We start from the raw sequence: 13056 nt of genomic DNA, 5'->3' as shown, positions 1-13056 counted from the left end.
ATCGGTGACATCCAAGCTGTTTGACCCCCTCGGCTTATTAAGTCCCATTATAATAAAAGGAAAGATCCTATTGCAGGAACTGTGGCTTAAGAAGTTAGACTGGGTTGAGTCATTCCGCTGAATTTAGAAACTGCATGGAATATGCTAAAAAACACCTTGTCTCAATTGGATAAGATAGCTATTCCTCGGTTTGTGCATACTGATCCGATGTCACCGGTGCAATTACATGCCTTTGCCGACGCATCCATGAGAGCCTATGGAGCTTGCGTCTACATTCGTAGCAAATCTGCTGAAGGTTACAAAATATCGTTGTTGACTTCAAAGTCGAAAGTAGCGCCGCTCAAGACAAAAACGCCCCCAAGGCTTGAGTTATGTGCCGTTCACCTTCTCGCAGATCTCTGCCAGAGAATCAAACCGCTAATAAATGTTCCTATCGAGCGAATCGTTTACTGGTCGGATTCGGAAGTCACTCTCCATTGGATCCGATCTCATCCATCGTCGTTGTCGACATTCGTTTCGAACAGGGTTGCGGAGATTCAAGAATGGTCAGGACAGGCTACATGGCGGCATGTTCCAACGAATCAGAACCCAGCAGATATAGTGTCTAGAGGTTGTGACGTCGACGAAATTGGACAGTCGATCTGGTTCACGGGGCCTCAATTTCTGAAGGACGAGGAGGAGAACTGGCCCAAAAATGTTCATTTCGAACCGGATGAGGAAGTCTTGCGGCAGGAATCAAGAAAGACTGTGGTCGGACTGACCGCTGCGGTGCAAACTTACGATTTGCTAGACGTCATCGAGGGATTCTCGTCACACCTGAAACTGCTGAGAGTGTTCGCTTATATGTTCCGCTTTATAAGAAAATGTAAAGACAAGAGTATAGTTTTCGAAAAAACTCTGTCACCGACTGAATATACTGAAGCATTTAATAAGATCGTCGAAATAATTCAGAATCACGAGTATCAAGTAGAAATAGTAAAAATTCGTAAAGGTTCCAAGGTCGGCCCAAGTCTTCAGCGATTGAATCCATTCATCCATGAAGACACCGGCACTTGGTGCAATTTTTCATTGTTGCGAGTTGGGGGGCGACTAGCAAACGCTCCTATATCCTACGATGCCAAGTTTCCCTTGCTGTTGACGAAACGCTCCCAATTTGTGCAGAGCTACGTCCGGCATCTGCACCACACAAATTTTCATGTCGGTCCTCGAGCACTTGTGAGCATCCTACGACAGCGTATTTGAACCATAAACGCTCAGGAACTCTGCAGTCAGACAGTTCGATCGTGTGTGCGCTGTTTTAAATACAAGCCCCGACTGATGACTCAAATTATGGGAAATTTTCCCGCAGAAAGACTCCGTGCTCTCCGCCCATTTGCAATATGTGGCGTTGATTTTTGTGGCCCTATTTATACGACATTGAAAATACGAGGAAGGCCCCCATATAAGTCCTACATTGCCTTATTTGTTTGTTTTGCGTCCAAGGCGGTTCATTTAGAAATTGTTTCAGACCTAAGTACTGACTTTTTTTTATTGGCTTTTCAAAGGTTTATTGGTCGCCGAGGATGTCCCCAGACCGTGCATTGCGACAACGCGACGAACTTCGTCGGAGCGAGTCGCAACTTTCAGGCTCTTCGCGAGAGGCTCGAGGAGCAGGCGGACGCGATTCGCGAATTCGCATCAAAAAGCGGATGCGAATTTGCGTTCACACCCCCTCGGGCTCAGCACATGGGCGGACTATGGGAGGCAGGTGTGAAAACTGCCAAGCACCTACTCCTACGAGCGGTGGGCAGCGCACTCCTCAACGCAGAAGAGCTGGGGACAGTCCTCGTCGGAATCGAGGCCATAATGAGCTCGCGGCCCCTCGGAGCTCTCAGCCAGGACCCAAGCGACGGAAAGGCACTCACTCCCGGACACCTGCTGACAGGCGGGCCCCTCGTCGCAGCACCAGCACTGCGGACCCCGGACCAGGCGGGTCTCAGCTGCTTGCGGCGATGGCGGCTTGTCTCGTCAGCCAAGCAAATGTTTTGGCGGCGATGGTCCCGGGAGTATGTGCTGGGCCTTCAAATCCGAGGCAAGTGGCACCACGACCAGGAAAACATCAAGGAGGGACAGCTCGTCATCGTGGCAGAGGACAACCTGCCGCCTCAACAGTGGCTACTAGGACGGATCGTCGCGACGCACGCAGGGGAGGACGGCATGGTCAGGGTCGTCGATCTTAGACGGAGCGATGGAGCCATCTTCCGAAGGGCGATCCACAAGCTGGCGCCGCTTCCAGGATGTTGAAGCCGTGGAGGCGTTCAACGGGACCGGTGTTGGCTGAATTCATAATTTTGAAGTTTAGTGTAGTTAGTTTAGGGCGAAGGCGAGAGCGCAATAAAGCTCTCTCGCGCTCTTCGCGAATTCGCCTCGCCTTCGCCAACCTTAGCATAAGCTAGGCTAAGCTATGAAATATAGTTATTCGCATTTTTTGAACTCGAAGCGACGCACCAATTTTTTCGTTCGTGCCAAGTCTGCCACCACATCTCGGTTTTCGTTAATTTTAATTTTTTAATAAACTAATTAAAAAATTCATAATCCATATCGCTGTTAACATGATCTCGATATATACGACGCATGTTTAAGTCATCCTGTTTTAACATTATAATAAAATTCGCGTTGTCTCGAATTAAATGTTTCGGAATATGTGTATAAATTAATAAGATAAGGTCCGACGAGAATTTGCCGTAGGCAATATCCACTTCAACACGGATTATTCTTGGTATTGTAGAGTTGGGGCAACAGGCCCTTTAGTATCTTCTGGCCGGCTGGCCGTAGATTTCCCAATGATGAATTAGGAAGATTATGGTGAGAGGGTGACTGCCCTCTTTTTACCCTGCTGGCCTAGGGACTCAGACAGGTGATGAATAATAAAGTTTAAGGCCGATACAAATCAACGCGCAGCAAACTGCTCCCGCGACTAGCACTATCTGGTGCGAGCGGTAGTTGTTGACATCCTCCCCAAATCTCTTGATGTGCTCCAGGTTACGCTCACTCAAGCGGTGAAGGTATGGGAGGCTAAGTATATTGTGCTCCAGAGAAATGTTCAGGGAAGGCGAGCTGGCTACTCCTGGTGCCCTCTTCTGGGCCATATCATGATTGATATATCGGGTTTCATTAACCGTGGCACTCTCGATGAAGGTGATAAGGTGTGTTCCTTGTAAGTAGACGTAAGTGCCATTGTCCACACTCACACGAGCCGGGCGATCGTTTATGATGAGGATTCCCTCGTCGACATAGGTGACGGGATGCAGATCACTATGCTGAATATCGCAGTGCGCAATGCCTCCCTCGTGGAGTTCCTGGGCGCAAGATCTTTTCAGCGCCAGTTGGCAAAATGTGGCCCCTGATGACACGGAGCAGTTTTTTACCGTGTGGATTTCTCCGTCGCAATCCGCTATGACCTTGTCCTCCAGTCTGAGCATTGTGTCGTGATGTGACACGGGAAAAATTGTAATCTTAACGCAGGCTGACTTAATTTTAGGAAACTTGATAATGAAATGAATAATGTTAGTGGATTGTAAAACTTTAACGGACGCAACGGACAATATATCTTTGATGGGGGTATCTGTGGGCTCCTCTATCCACATACTTTCCAGGTCTGCATGATCTAATATGCTAGGGCTAACTACATTGACTTTGGCGAGCGCTATTGCAAGCAATAAATTTTGCAGCTCCATTGTAATCATCCTATTCCGAGACAATAACATCTCGTATAGGTGTCCCGAATCAATTTGGGATTCTTTAGCCGACCTCAGAATTTGATTGACAGTGATGGTAATGTTATTTATTTGTTCCTGTACTCTACTGTTAATATTGACCTGTCTATTGTTTGCATTAATGAGTTGGAATTCTGTTAGTCTGATTTTTTCAAAATCCTCCGCGTCTGGCGTTCCCGCCACTACCTTGAACGCCGCTCCCAAGAAGTCTAAACTCCTAGCTACTCTGTGGTGGATGCTCAGTGACTCGAGCAGGTCACGCAGGTGAGCGACATCTACGCTCAAAAGTTTCTGCATGTGCGACTGGGGAAACATGTGAATCATGTCATTAGTCTCTTCCACCACGCGCCTGTATTCTGAGAGATTTGCCGTGTGTCTCACAAATGCAAATTCTTCCCATATTAATATTCGACCATCAATGATGGGAATGTACTTGGCTTGCGAGTAGTCCGTGACGTGTGCCGATGTTAGGGTCAAAAGGAATAACAGAGGTATAGGAGTGAACCTGTAATTTTTGGATTTATTGTAGTGTTTTGCAAAATTCAAGAAGCCCACCACCAAACATATAAAAATAATGCACAGAAAAGCTTAAGCAAAAATAATGATAATGACAAATAAAAAATAAAAATAAAAAACCTTATGCCAAGTGGCTAGGAATAAAAATATGAAAAAAGGTGGTAAAAAATTATCAGACGAATCAAGTCAACATGACCACGCTTCGTCTACCTAAGGTTGTCCTTGTGGACCACCCTCCCCTTAATGAGGACCGTGGTCCCCATGTCCGCTTCCACAACTTTCTCTTCACACAATGGAGAGAGTTTGTTGCCTAGTCGCCTGTTGGATTTTACTAGGACTTTTTCGCCAACTTCGAACACTCTGTTCTGTCGGGAAGCATTTTCCCTATTCCTGAGCTTATCTTGGGCGATCCTAATCTTATCCCGAACCTCATACAGTGGTTCTTCTGACTGTGTTTGAATCACGTCAGCTGGCCTCTTGTCGATGACCGAATGGATAGATTTATTGTACCTGGCTGTGGCCAGTAAAATTAGCTCGACGGTGTCACTGATGCCTTTATCAATTTTAAGGCATCTGGCGAGCTCCACCAGAGTGCTGTGGAAGCGCTCCACTTGTCCGTTTGAGACACTGTGGAGGGGCGGTGCGTTTGAAACGCTAACGCCGAAATGGTTTTCTAGCATGGTCTAGCAATGGTGTGCGAGTTTAACGATGGTTCGTTGTCGCAATATATGACCTTGGCTTTAGGGAAAACATTCATCAGCAGTAGTAATGCCGGTTTTAGGTCCTCTATGGTTCTAGAGGGAATTGGTTGGACTATGGCAAATTTCGAGAATTTGTCAATGCACGTGAGGAAATATTTCTTGTCCGTGGAGAAAATGTCTATGTGTAGCATTTCTCCTACATGAGATGGGAGCGGTGTTTCGCCAAGCTCATACTTTTTGGGGTGTCTGTCATATTTCGCCCTAGCGCATGTCCTACAATTAGCGACGATTTCGGCCGATAGCTTTGCCATTTTTAAGAAGTAGTATTCTGAGAGTACCTGCTTCACATTTTCTTGGGCCGATCTGTGAGCCCTGTTGTGCTCAACGGGGAGGACTTCTCGCCTCTCAGCGACTGCAAAAATATCCGTCACGCGGTTTTTGCAGTGCCAAAACTTGGTGGCCGGGAATTGCCGAACCAATTCGTCCTGTATCATTGCTAGCTTATGCAAATCGCAATGAATGGCGTTTACGCCTTTAGGAACAATAATACCCGCGAGCTCTTCGAGCAATGACTCTTTGCAAGTGAAGTCGATGCTATGTCGTCTCTTGTTTCCAAAGAGTACGAAGCTGCGTTTCGACGGAAAGCGTGCCTCCTCCAGAGTTATCTGGTTTTGAAAGCAATTCAGGGGCTTATCCGTAGTTTCGATTGTGTGGGTGAGCGACAGCTCACTGTGAATTGTGGCTGCGCTGGAAAAAGCTTCTTCCTCTCCCAGAACGTTAAGTTGCTGTCTTGAGAGGGCATCCGCAACGAGGTTTTCTTTGCCGGGCTTGTAAAACATTTTGGCGCCGGACTCGTCGATGCGGGCTTTCCATCGTTTGATTTTCGCATTCGGTTTGGATTCCGATACTGCGAATGTCAACGGTTGGTGATCAGTATAGATATTTATATCTCTTACTGCATATAAATAATGGCGTAATTTGGCCAGCGCCCAAACTATGGCTAACAGCTCACGCTCGTTAGTAGCGTAGTTAACCTCTCGGTCCTTTAGGGTCCTAGATATCATAGTAATGGGTCTTCCCTCTTGGGATAGTACCGCGCCGATGCCAAATGCCGAGGCATCCGTCGTTAGATCGAACGTCTTCTTGTAGTCGGGATAGCTGAGGATGACATCCTCTGAAGCCAGAATGTTACGCAACTTATGGAAAGCAAGCCGTTGCTGCTCGCTAAATTGCACCTGGATATTTTTGGATCTGTGCCTACTGACACTTCCATGCTCCCCTTTAAGAATTTCAGATATAGGCCTAGCTATTGATGCGAAATCTTTGATGAAGCATCGGTAATAACTGGCCAGGCCAAGGAACGATCTCACCTCGAAAACATTTTTGGGTTCGGGGAATTCCTGTATGGCCTTGGTTTTTCCTGGGTCAGTTGTGGCACCTTTATTAGTGACAATAAATCCCAAAAAACTAACGCTCTTTTTAAAGAAACGCGATTTTTGTGCTGACACCCTCATGTTGGCGTCGTGCAGGCTCTTAAGAACCCAATCCACATGCCGTATGTGGGCGTTTTCGTCTTCTGAGAAAACGATGACATCATCGACATAGACATAGCAAAATTTGCCAATCTGCTCATACAAAATCTGCAGCCCCCATTGGGTATGGGTAAAGCTTGGCATAATTGGGCTCCTCGCTTACCGTCCTGATGGTAGGTACCACCGACGTGTTGTAAGGCAGGGCCTCGTTGGGGTTTGCAAAGGCTTTCTTTCGTTCACCAAGCATTTTGGTAAAGGCCTCTCTAACTAGAGGCGGCGCGTCCGAGCAATCAATGTTGGTAAAATTGACGTCGGGGCACGATTGGAATTCTAACTTCTCTACTTCAGAGCCCCATTTGAGGTGGCCGGAAGCTAGACAAAGCGATGCCCCTGCCTGTTTTAACAGGTCAAGACCAATTATGGCATCAAAGGAGGACAAATCTGGTAAAATGAAGAACGTGGCCTTCAAGTTAAATAGGGAAACGTAGCACTTTTTGGTGATATTGGTGACGCCATGGATCGAATGTATCGTGAATGGCGATTCTACCGGGCGGACGCCTTTCAATCCCTCGTATGGACGGATGAAATTTTTTGCCGCGCCCGTATCTATTAAAAGTCTCATCTCCACCCCCGCTACTCTTCGTCTGATGACGGGTAGCAGGGATTTTCCCCTAAAAAATTAATTGCGTCCGAATCGTATTCATGGACAGCATCGTCACTTATTTCTTGTGCCGCGCTTGAAGCTGCGGCGGTGTAACCTTCGGGTTCATTTGGGCCCTGAGCAATGTGGTTTACCCTTTGCCTTTTGTGCGGGCCGGATCGGTCGGATCCTGTCACTATATGTGAAATCGAGGCGGTCAATAATCGCATCAAAATTCAATATAGTGCCGAACGAGGATAGCACTGCATCGGCAGGGCCCCTAATTTTACTCCTAATTATAACTACCGCCTGATAATGGCGTGAGCTATCAACATAATTTCTAAAAATATAATATGCGGCTACTGCCGCTTGCCGCCAAGAGACGTATGTTTCTTGTGCCTCCGTAAATTCAGGCAGGCATTTAACGGCATCTAAAGGCTCGTTGCATTGAACATTGCCTTTGATATCAATGGGCTCATAAACCTTGATTTTTGGAGCCTCTGTTTGTGCGGGTGCGACTTGCACCGCTGCCACTTGGGCGGCCAACTGCTCTATGGCTTGGCGTAATTCCTGTTCTTTGTTGACCCTTTCTGCCAAGGCATGGTTAACCGCGGCCTGAATTATAGCTTTAAGCTGCTCTGGGTCCATAGTTCCTACTGTGGGGTTAGTACGCGGGGGCCCTTCACTATCAGACTCTGAGTCACTAGCGTATGGTTTATTCTCCCTGTACTGCTGGAATGGGGAGCTCATATGTGGCCAAGCTAAATCGCACTGGTAGGGGAATGCTTGCTCAAGCTATTCTGCCCATGAAGGCAATTGTCATGGCCAAGGGTGTGCGGGGACGGAGCCGCCGCTTTGGCAACAAAGTTTCTGAGCTCGTCGAATCGAGCTGGTGCCCTGTCAAGCAGCGATAGGGTCAGGGGTATGCGGGGACTGAGCCTCTGCTATGAGAAACAAAGAAACAAATAACAACAATTTGCCACACAAATGCATATGCAGCAGTATCGGGTTCCCAGCAGTGGAGTGGGGGCAATAAAAGAAATGTATTGCGAGGCAAATACTAAGAATTTAGGGTCTAAGCTAAAAGACACAACGAATAAAATAAATAAATTCCCAATTTATGAATATGCAAACGGCAGAATTAAACGCCGATATATAGTGAAAAATAATTTTAAATAAATTTACGACTAATTTGTTCGTTAGCGGCGGCCTAGCGCTTATCTAATATCCGTACCAATTTTTGGCAATAAAATGCAAACAATACACAGACAGCACAGAACAAATATTATTGTAGCAAATATAATTCACCATTAAATTGTCAAATAAATTATGGGTTAATTAATCTTTATTTATAATAAAGGTAACACAAATATATTAATGTGGAGCTGCAGAAGTTATTTCAGCGATTTATTTCATTAGGTTTCAAGCTAATCTAATGCAGAAAGGAAAGTATAAAGTAAGAGGTGCTCACTTACATGTTTCCCCAATTTGTAATTGTGAGTACTTCTAAATGTTGGGCGCCAATTAATAAGATAAGGTCCGACGAGAATTTGCCGTAGGCAATATCCACTTCAACACGGATTATTCTTGGTATTGTAGAGTTGGGGCAACAGGCCCTTTAGTATCTTCTGGCCGGCTGGCCGTAGATTTCCCAATGATGAATTAGGAAGATTATGGTGAGAGGGTGACTGCCCTCTTTTTACCCTGCTGGCCTAGGGACTCAGACAGGTGATGAATAATAAAGTTTAACGACAATTAGTCGGAGTCAAGTTTATGAGCAGTGGCTCTTTATTCAATGAATGTCAAATCAGAACTGAACTTAAAGCTAACATAAGAAGGGACTCATAGCGGCCACTCCAATGGGTAGTGCTTGCCGGCTATGCACGGGCTTCCGGCCAGACGCTGTGTCAGCAATTTGGCCGGAGCGAGCTTTCGGACGATCGGTCATTGCCGTCGACCGGTTAACTTAGTTAACTTATACGTTTGAGATAAATATAATGAATCAATCTTCCTATGTCGTCCCATACAAAAATAATCTCGAATATTATCTTGTTTTTCGGATGCGATATCATCAAATATCATAATCATAGTAATGGGTCTTCCCTCTTGGGATAGTACCGCGCCGATGCCAAATGCCGAGGCATCCGTCGTTAGATCGAACGTCTTCTTGTAGTCGGGATAGCTGAGGATGACATCCTCTGAAGCCAGAATGTTACGCAACTTATGGAAAGCAAGCCGTTGCTGCTCGCTAAATTGCACCTGGATATTTTTGGATCTGTGCCTACTGACACTTCCATGCTCCCCTTTAAGAATTTCAGATATAGGCCTAGCTATTGATGCGAAATCTTTGATGAAGCATCGGTAATAACTGGCCAGGCCAAGGAACGATCTCACCTCGAAAACATTTTTGGGTTCGGGGAATTCCTGTATGGCCTTGGTTTTTCCTGGGTCAGTTGTGGCACCTTTATTAGTGACAATAAATCCCAAAAAACTAACGCTCTTTTTAAAGAAACGCGATTTTTGTGCTGACACCCTCATGTTGGCGTCGTGCAGGCTCTTAAGAACCCAATCCACATGCCGTATGTGGGCGTTTTCGTCTTCTGAGAAAACGATGACATCATCGACATAGACATAGCAAAATTTGCCAATCTGCTCTCGCAGTATGTCGTCGATGGTTCTTTGGAAGATGCTGGCAGCATTCTTCAAACCAAATGGAAGCCGACGAAATTCGTATTTTCCTCCGTTAACGGAAAAGGAAGTTTTTTCGCGGTCGCGCTCTGCCAGAGTGATCTGGTGGTAGTCTGACTTCAGATCAAGTGACGTGAAGTATTTGGCTTTGCCTAAATTCCCTAGTATCATAGAGATATTTGGCATAGGGTAGCGATCGGGTATCGTCCTCTCGTTCAATTTGCGAAAGTCTAACACGAGTCGCATTTTGCGGTTGCCCGCTTCGTCAGTGCCCTTTTTATCTACTACCCATATTGGGTTATTGTAGGGGGACTTTGACTTTTGTATTATGCCATTTTTTAACAGCTCTTGGATTTCGCTGTTGACAAAATCTGCAGCCCCCATTGGGTATGGGTAAAGCTTGGCATAATTGGGCTCCTCGCTTACCGTCCTGATGGTAGGTACCACCGACGTGTTGTAAGGCAGGGCCTCGTTGGGGTTTGCAAAGGCTTTCTTTCGTTCACCAAGCATTTTGGTAAAGGCCTCTCTAACTAGAGGCGGCGCGTCCGAGCAATCAATGTTGGTAAAATTGACGTCGGGGCACGATTGGAATTCTAACTTCTCTACTTCAGAGCCCCATTTGAGGTGGCCGGAAGCTAGACAAAGCGATGCCCCTGCCTGTTTTAACAGGTCAAGACCAATTATGGCATCAAAGGAGGACAAATCTGGTAAAATGAAGAACGTGGCCTTCAAGTTAAATAGGGAAACGTAGCACTTTTTGGTGATATTGGTGACGCCATGGATCGAATGTATCGTGAATGGCGATTCTACCGGGCGGACGCCTTTCAATCCCTCGTATGGACGGATGAAATTTTTTGCCGCGCCCGTATCTATTAAAAGTCTCATCTCCACCCCCGCTACTCTTCGTCTGATGACGGGTAGCAGGGATTTTCCCCTAAAAAATTAATTGCGTCCGAATCGTATTCATGGACAGCATCGTCACTTATTTCTTGTGCCGCGCTTGAAGCTGCGGCGGTGTAACCTTCGGGTTCATTTGGGCCCTGAGCAATGTGGTTTACCCTTTGCCTTTTGTGCGGGCCGGATCGGTCGGATCCTGTCACTATATGTGAAATCGAGGCGGTCAATAATCGCATCAAAATTCAATATAGTGCCGAACGAGGATAGCACTGCATCGGCAGGGCCCCTAATTTTACTCCTAATTATAACTACCGCCTGATAATGGCGTGAGCTATCAACATAATTTCTAAAAATATAATATGCGGCTACTGCCGCTTGCCGCCAAGAGACGTATGTTTCTTGTGCCCCCGTAAATTCAGGCAGGCATTTAACGGCATCTAAAGGCTCGTTGCATTGAACATTGCCTTTGATATCAATGGGCTCATAAACCTTGATTTTTGGAGCCTCTGTTTGTGCGGGTGCGACTTGCACCGCTGCCACTTGGGCGGCCAACTGCTCTATGGCTTGGCGTAATTCCTGTTCTTTGTTGACCCTTTCTGCCAAGGCATGGTTAACCGCGGCCTGAATTATAGCTTTAAGCTGCTCTGGGTCCATAGTTCCTACTGTGGGGTTAGTACGCGGGGGCCCTTCACTATCAGACTCTGAGTCACTAGCGTATGGTTTATTCTCCCTGTACTGAATGGGGAGCTCATATGTGGCCAAGCTAAATCGCACTGGTAGGGGAATGCTTGCTCAAGCTATTCTGCCCATGAAGGCAATTGTCATGGCCAAGGGTGTGCGGGGACGGAGCCGCCGCTTTGGCAACAAAGTTTCTGAGCTCGTCGAATCGAGCTGGTGCCCTGTCAAGCAGCGATAGGGTCAGGGGTATGCGGGGACTGAGCCTCCGCTATGAGAAACAAAGAAACAAATAACAACAATTTGCCACACAAATGCATATGCAGCAGTATCGGGTTCCCAGCAGTGGAGTGGGGGCAATAAAAGAAATGTATTGCGAGGCAAATACTAAGAATTTAGGGTCTAAGCTAAAAGACACAACGAATAAAATAAATAAATTCCCAATTTATGAATATGCAAACGGCAGAATTAAACGCCGATATATAGTGAAAAATAATTTTAAATAAATTTACGACTAATTTGTTCGTTAGCGGCGGCCTAGCGCTTATCTAATATCCGTACCAATTTTTGGCAATAAAATGCAAACAATACACAGACAGCACAGAACAAATATTATTGTAGCAAATATAATTCACCATTAAATTGTCAAACAAATTATGGGTTAATTAATCTTTATTTATAATAAAGGTAACACAAATATATTAATGTGGAGCTGCAGAAGTTATTCTGGCAGCGATTTATTTCATTAGGTTTCAAGCTAATCTAATGCAGAAAGGAAAGTATAAAGTAAGAGGTGCTCACTTACATGTTTCCCCAATTTGTAATTGTGAGTACTTCTAAATGTTGGGCGCCAATTAATAAGATAAGGTCCGACGAGAATTTGCCGTAGGCAATATCCACTTCAACACGGATTATTCTTGGTATTGTAGAGTTGGGGCAACAGGCCCTTTAGTATCTTCTGGCCGGCTGGCCGTAGATTTCCCAATGATGAATTAGGAAGATTATGGTGAGAGGGTGACTGCCCTCTTTTTACCCTGCTGGCCTAGGGACTCAGACAGGTGATGAATAATAAAGTTTAACGACAATTAGTCGGAGTCAAGTTTATGAGCAGTGGCTCTTTATTCAATGAATGTCAAATCAGAACTGAACTTAAAGCTAACATAAGAAGGGACTCATAGCGGCCACTCCAATGGGTAGTGCTTGCCGGCTATGCACGGGCTTCCGGCCAGACGCTGTGTCAGCAATTTGGCCGGAGCGAGCTTTCGGACGATCGGTCATTGCCGTCGCCCGGTTAACTTAGTTAACTTATACGTTTGAGATAAATATAATGAATCAATCTTCCTATGTCGTCCCATACAAAAATAATCTCGAATATTATCTTGTTTTTCGGATGCGATATCATCAAATATCATAATGGAATTGTTTTTTGCTTCTTCTGGTGACAAAACACTATCATTTGATAAAAATGTGTAATATCCCATTCCTCGTATTGGTTTCACAAGATTTTCCAAATACTCATATTTTGGTTGATACAAACTCTTTGAAAATACGTAAATATTTTCAAATTTTAAGCCATTTGGACTTTCATCACATTGGTTTTTCCACAACTGGATGGTCCAACAATTAAAGCTCTAATTGTGTTTGGTAACAAT

General features: G+C 45.5%; 1 protein-coding gene across 1 annotated transcript; it reads left to right on the top strand.

The window, feature by feature from the left end:
• The first annotated feature begins 207 nt into the window (after window positions 1–207).
• LOC147644193 (uncharacterized) lies at window positions 208–2283 on the top strand. Its single transcript, XM_086829847.1, has 3 exons — window positions 208–295; window positions 395–833; window positions 1545–2283. Exons 1-3 carry the CDS (start codon window positions 208–210, stop codon window positions 2281–2283), a joined length of 1266 nt encoding a protein of 421 aa, XP_086685973.1.
• The last annotated feature ends 10773 nt before the right edge of the window (window positions 2284–13056 follow it).

The sequence above is a fragment of the Drosophila serrata genome, unplaced genomic scaffold (assembly GCF_035046125.1).
Source record: "Drosophila serrata isolate PLE 108 unplaced genomic scaffold, ASM3504612v1 contig_221, whole genome shotgun sequence".
NCBI lineage: Eukaryota > Metazoa > Arthropoda > Insecta > Diptera > Drosophilidae > Drosophila > Drosophila serrata.
The sequence above is the reverse complement of the archived record's forward strand: the minus strand, read 5'-3'. Positions and strand labels throughout refer to the sequence as shown.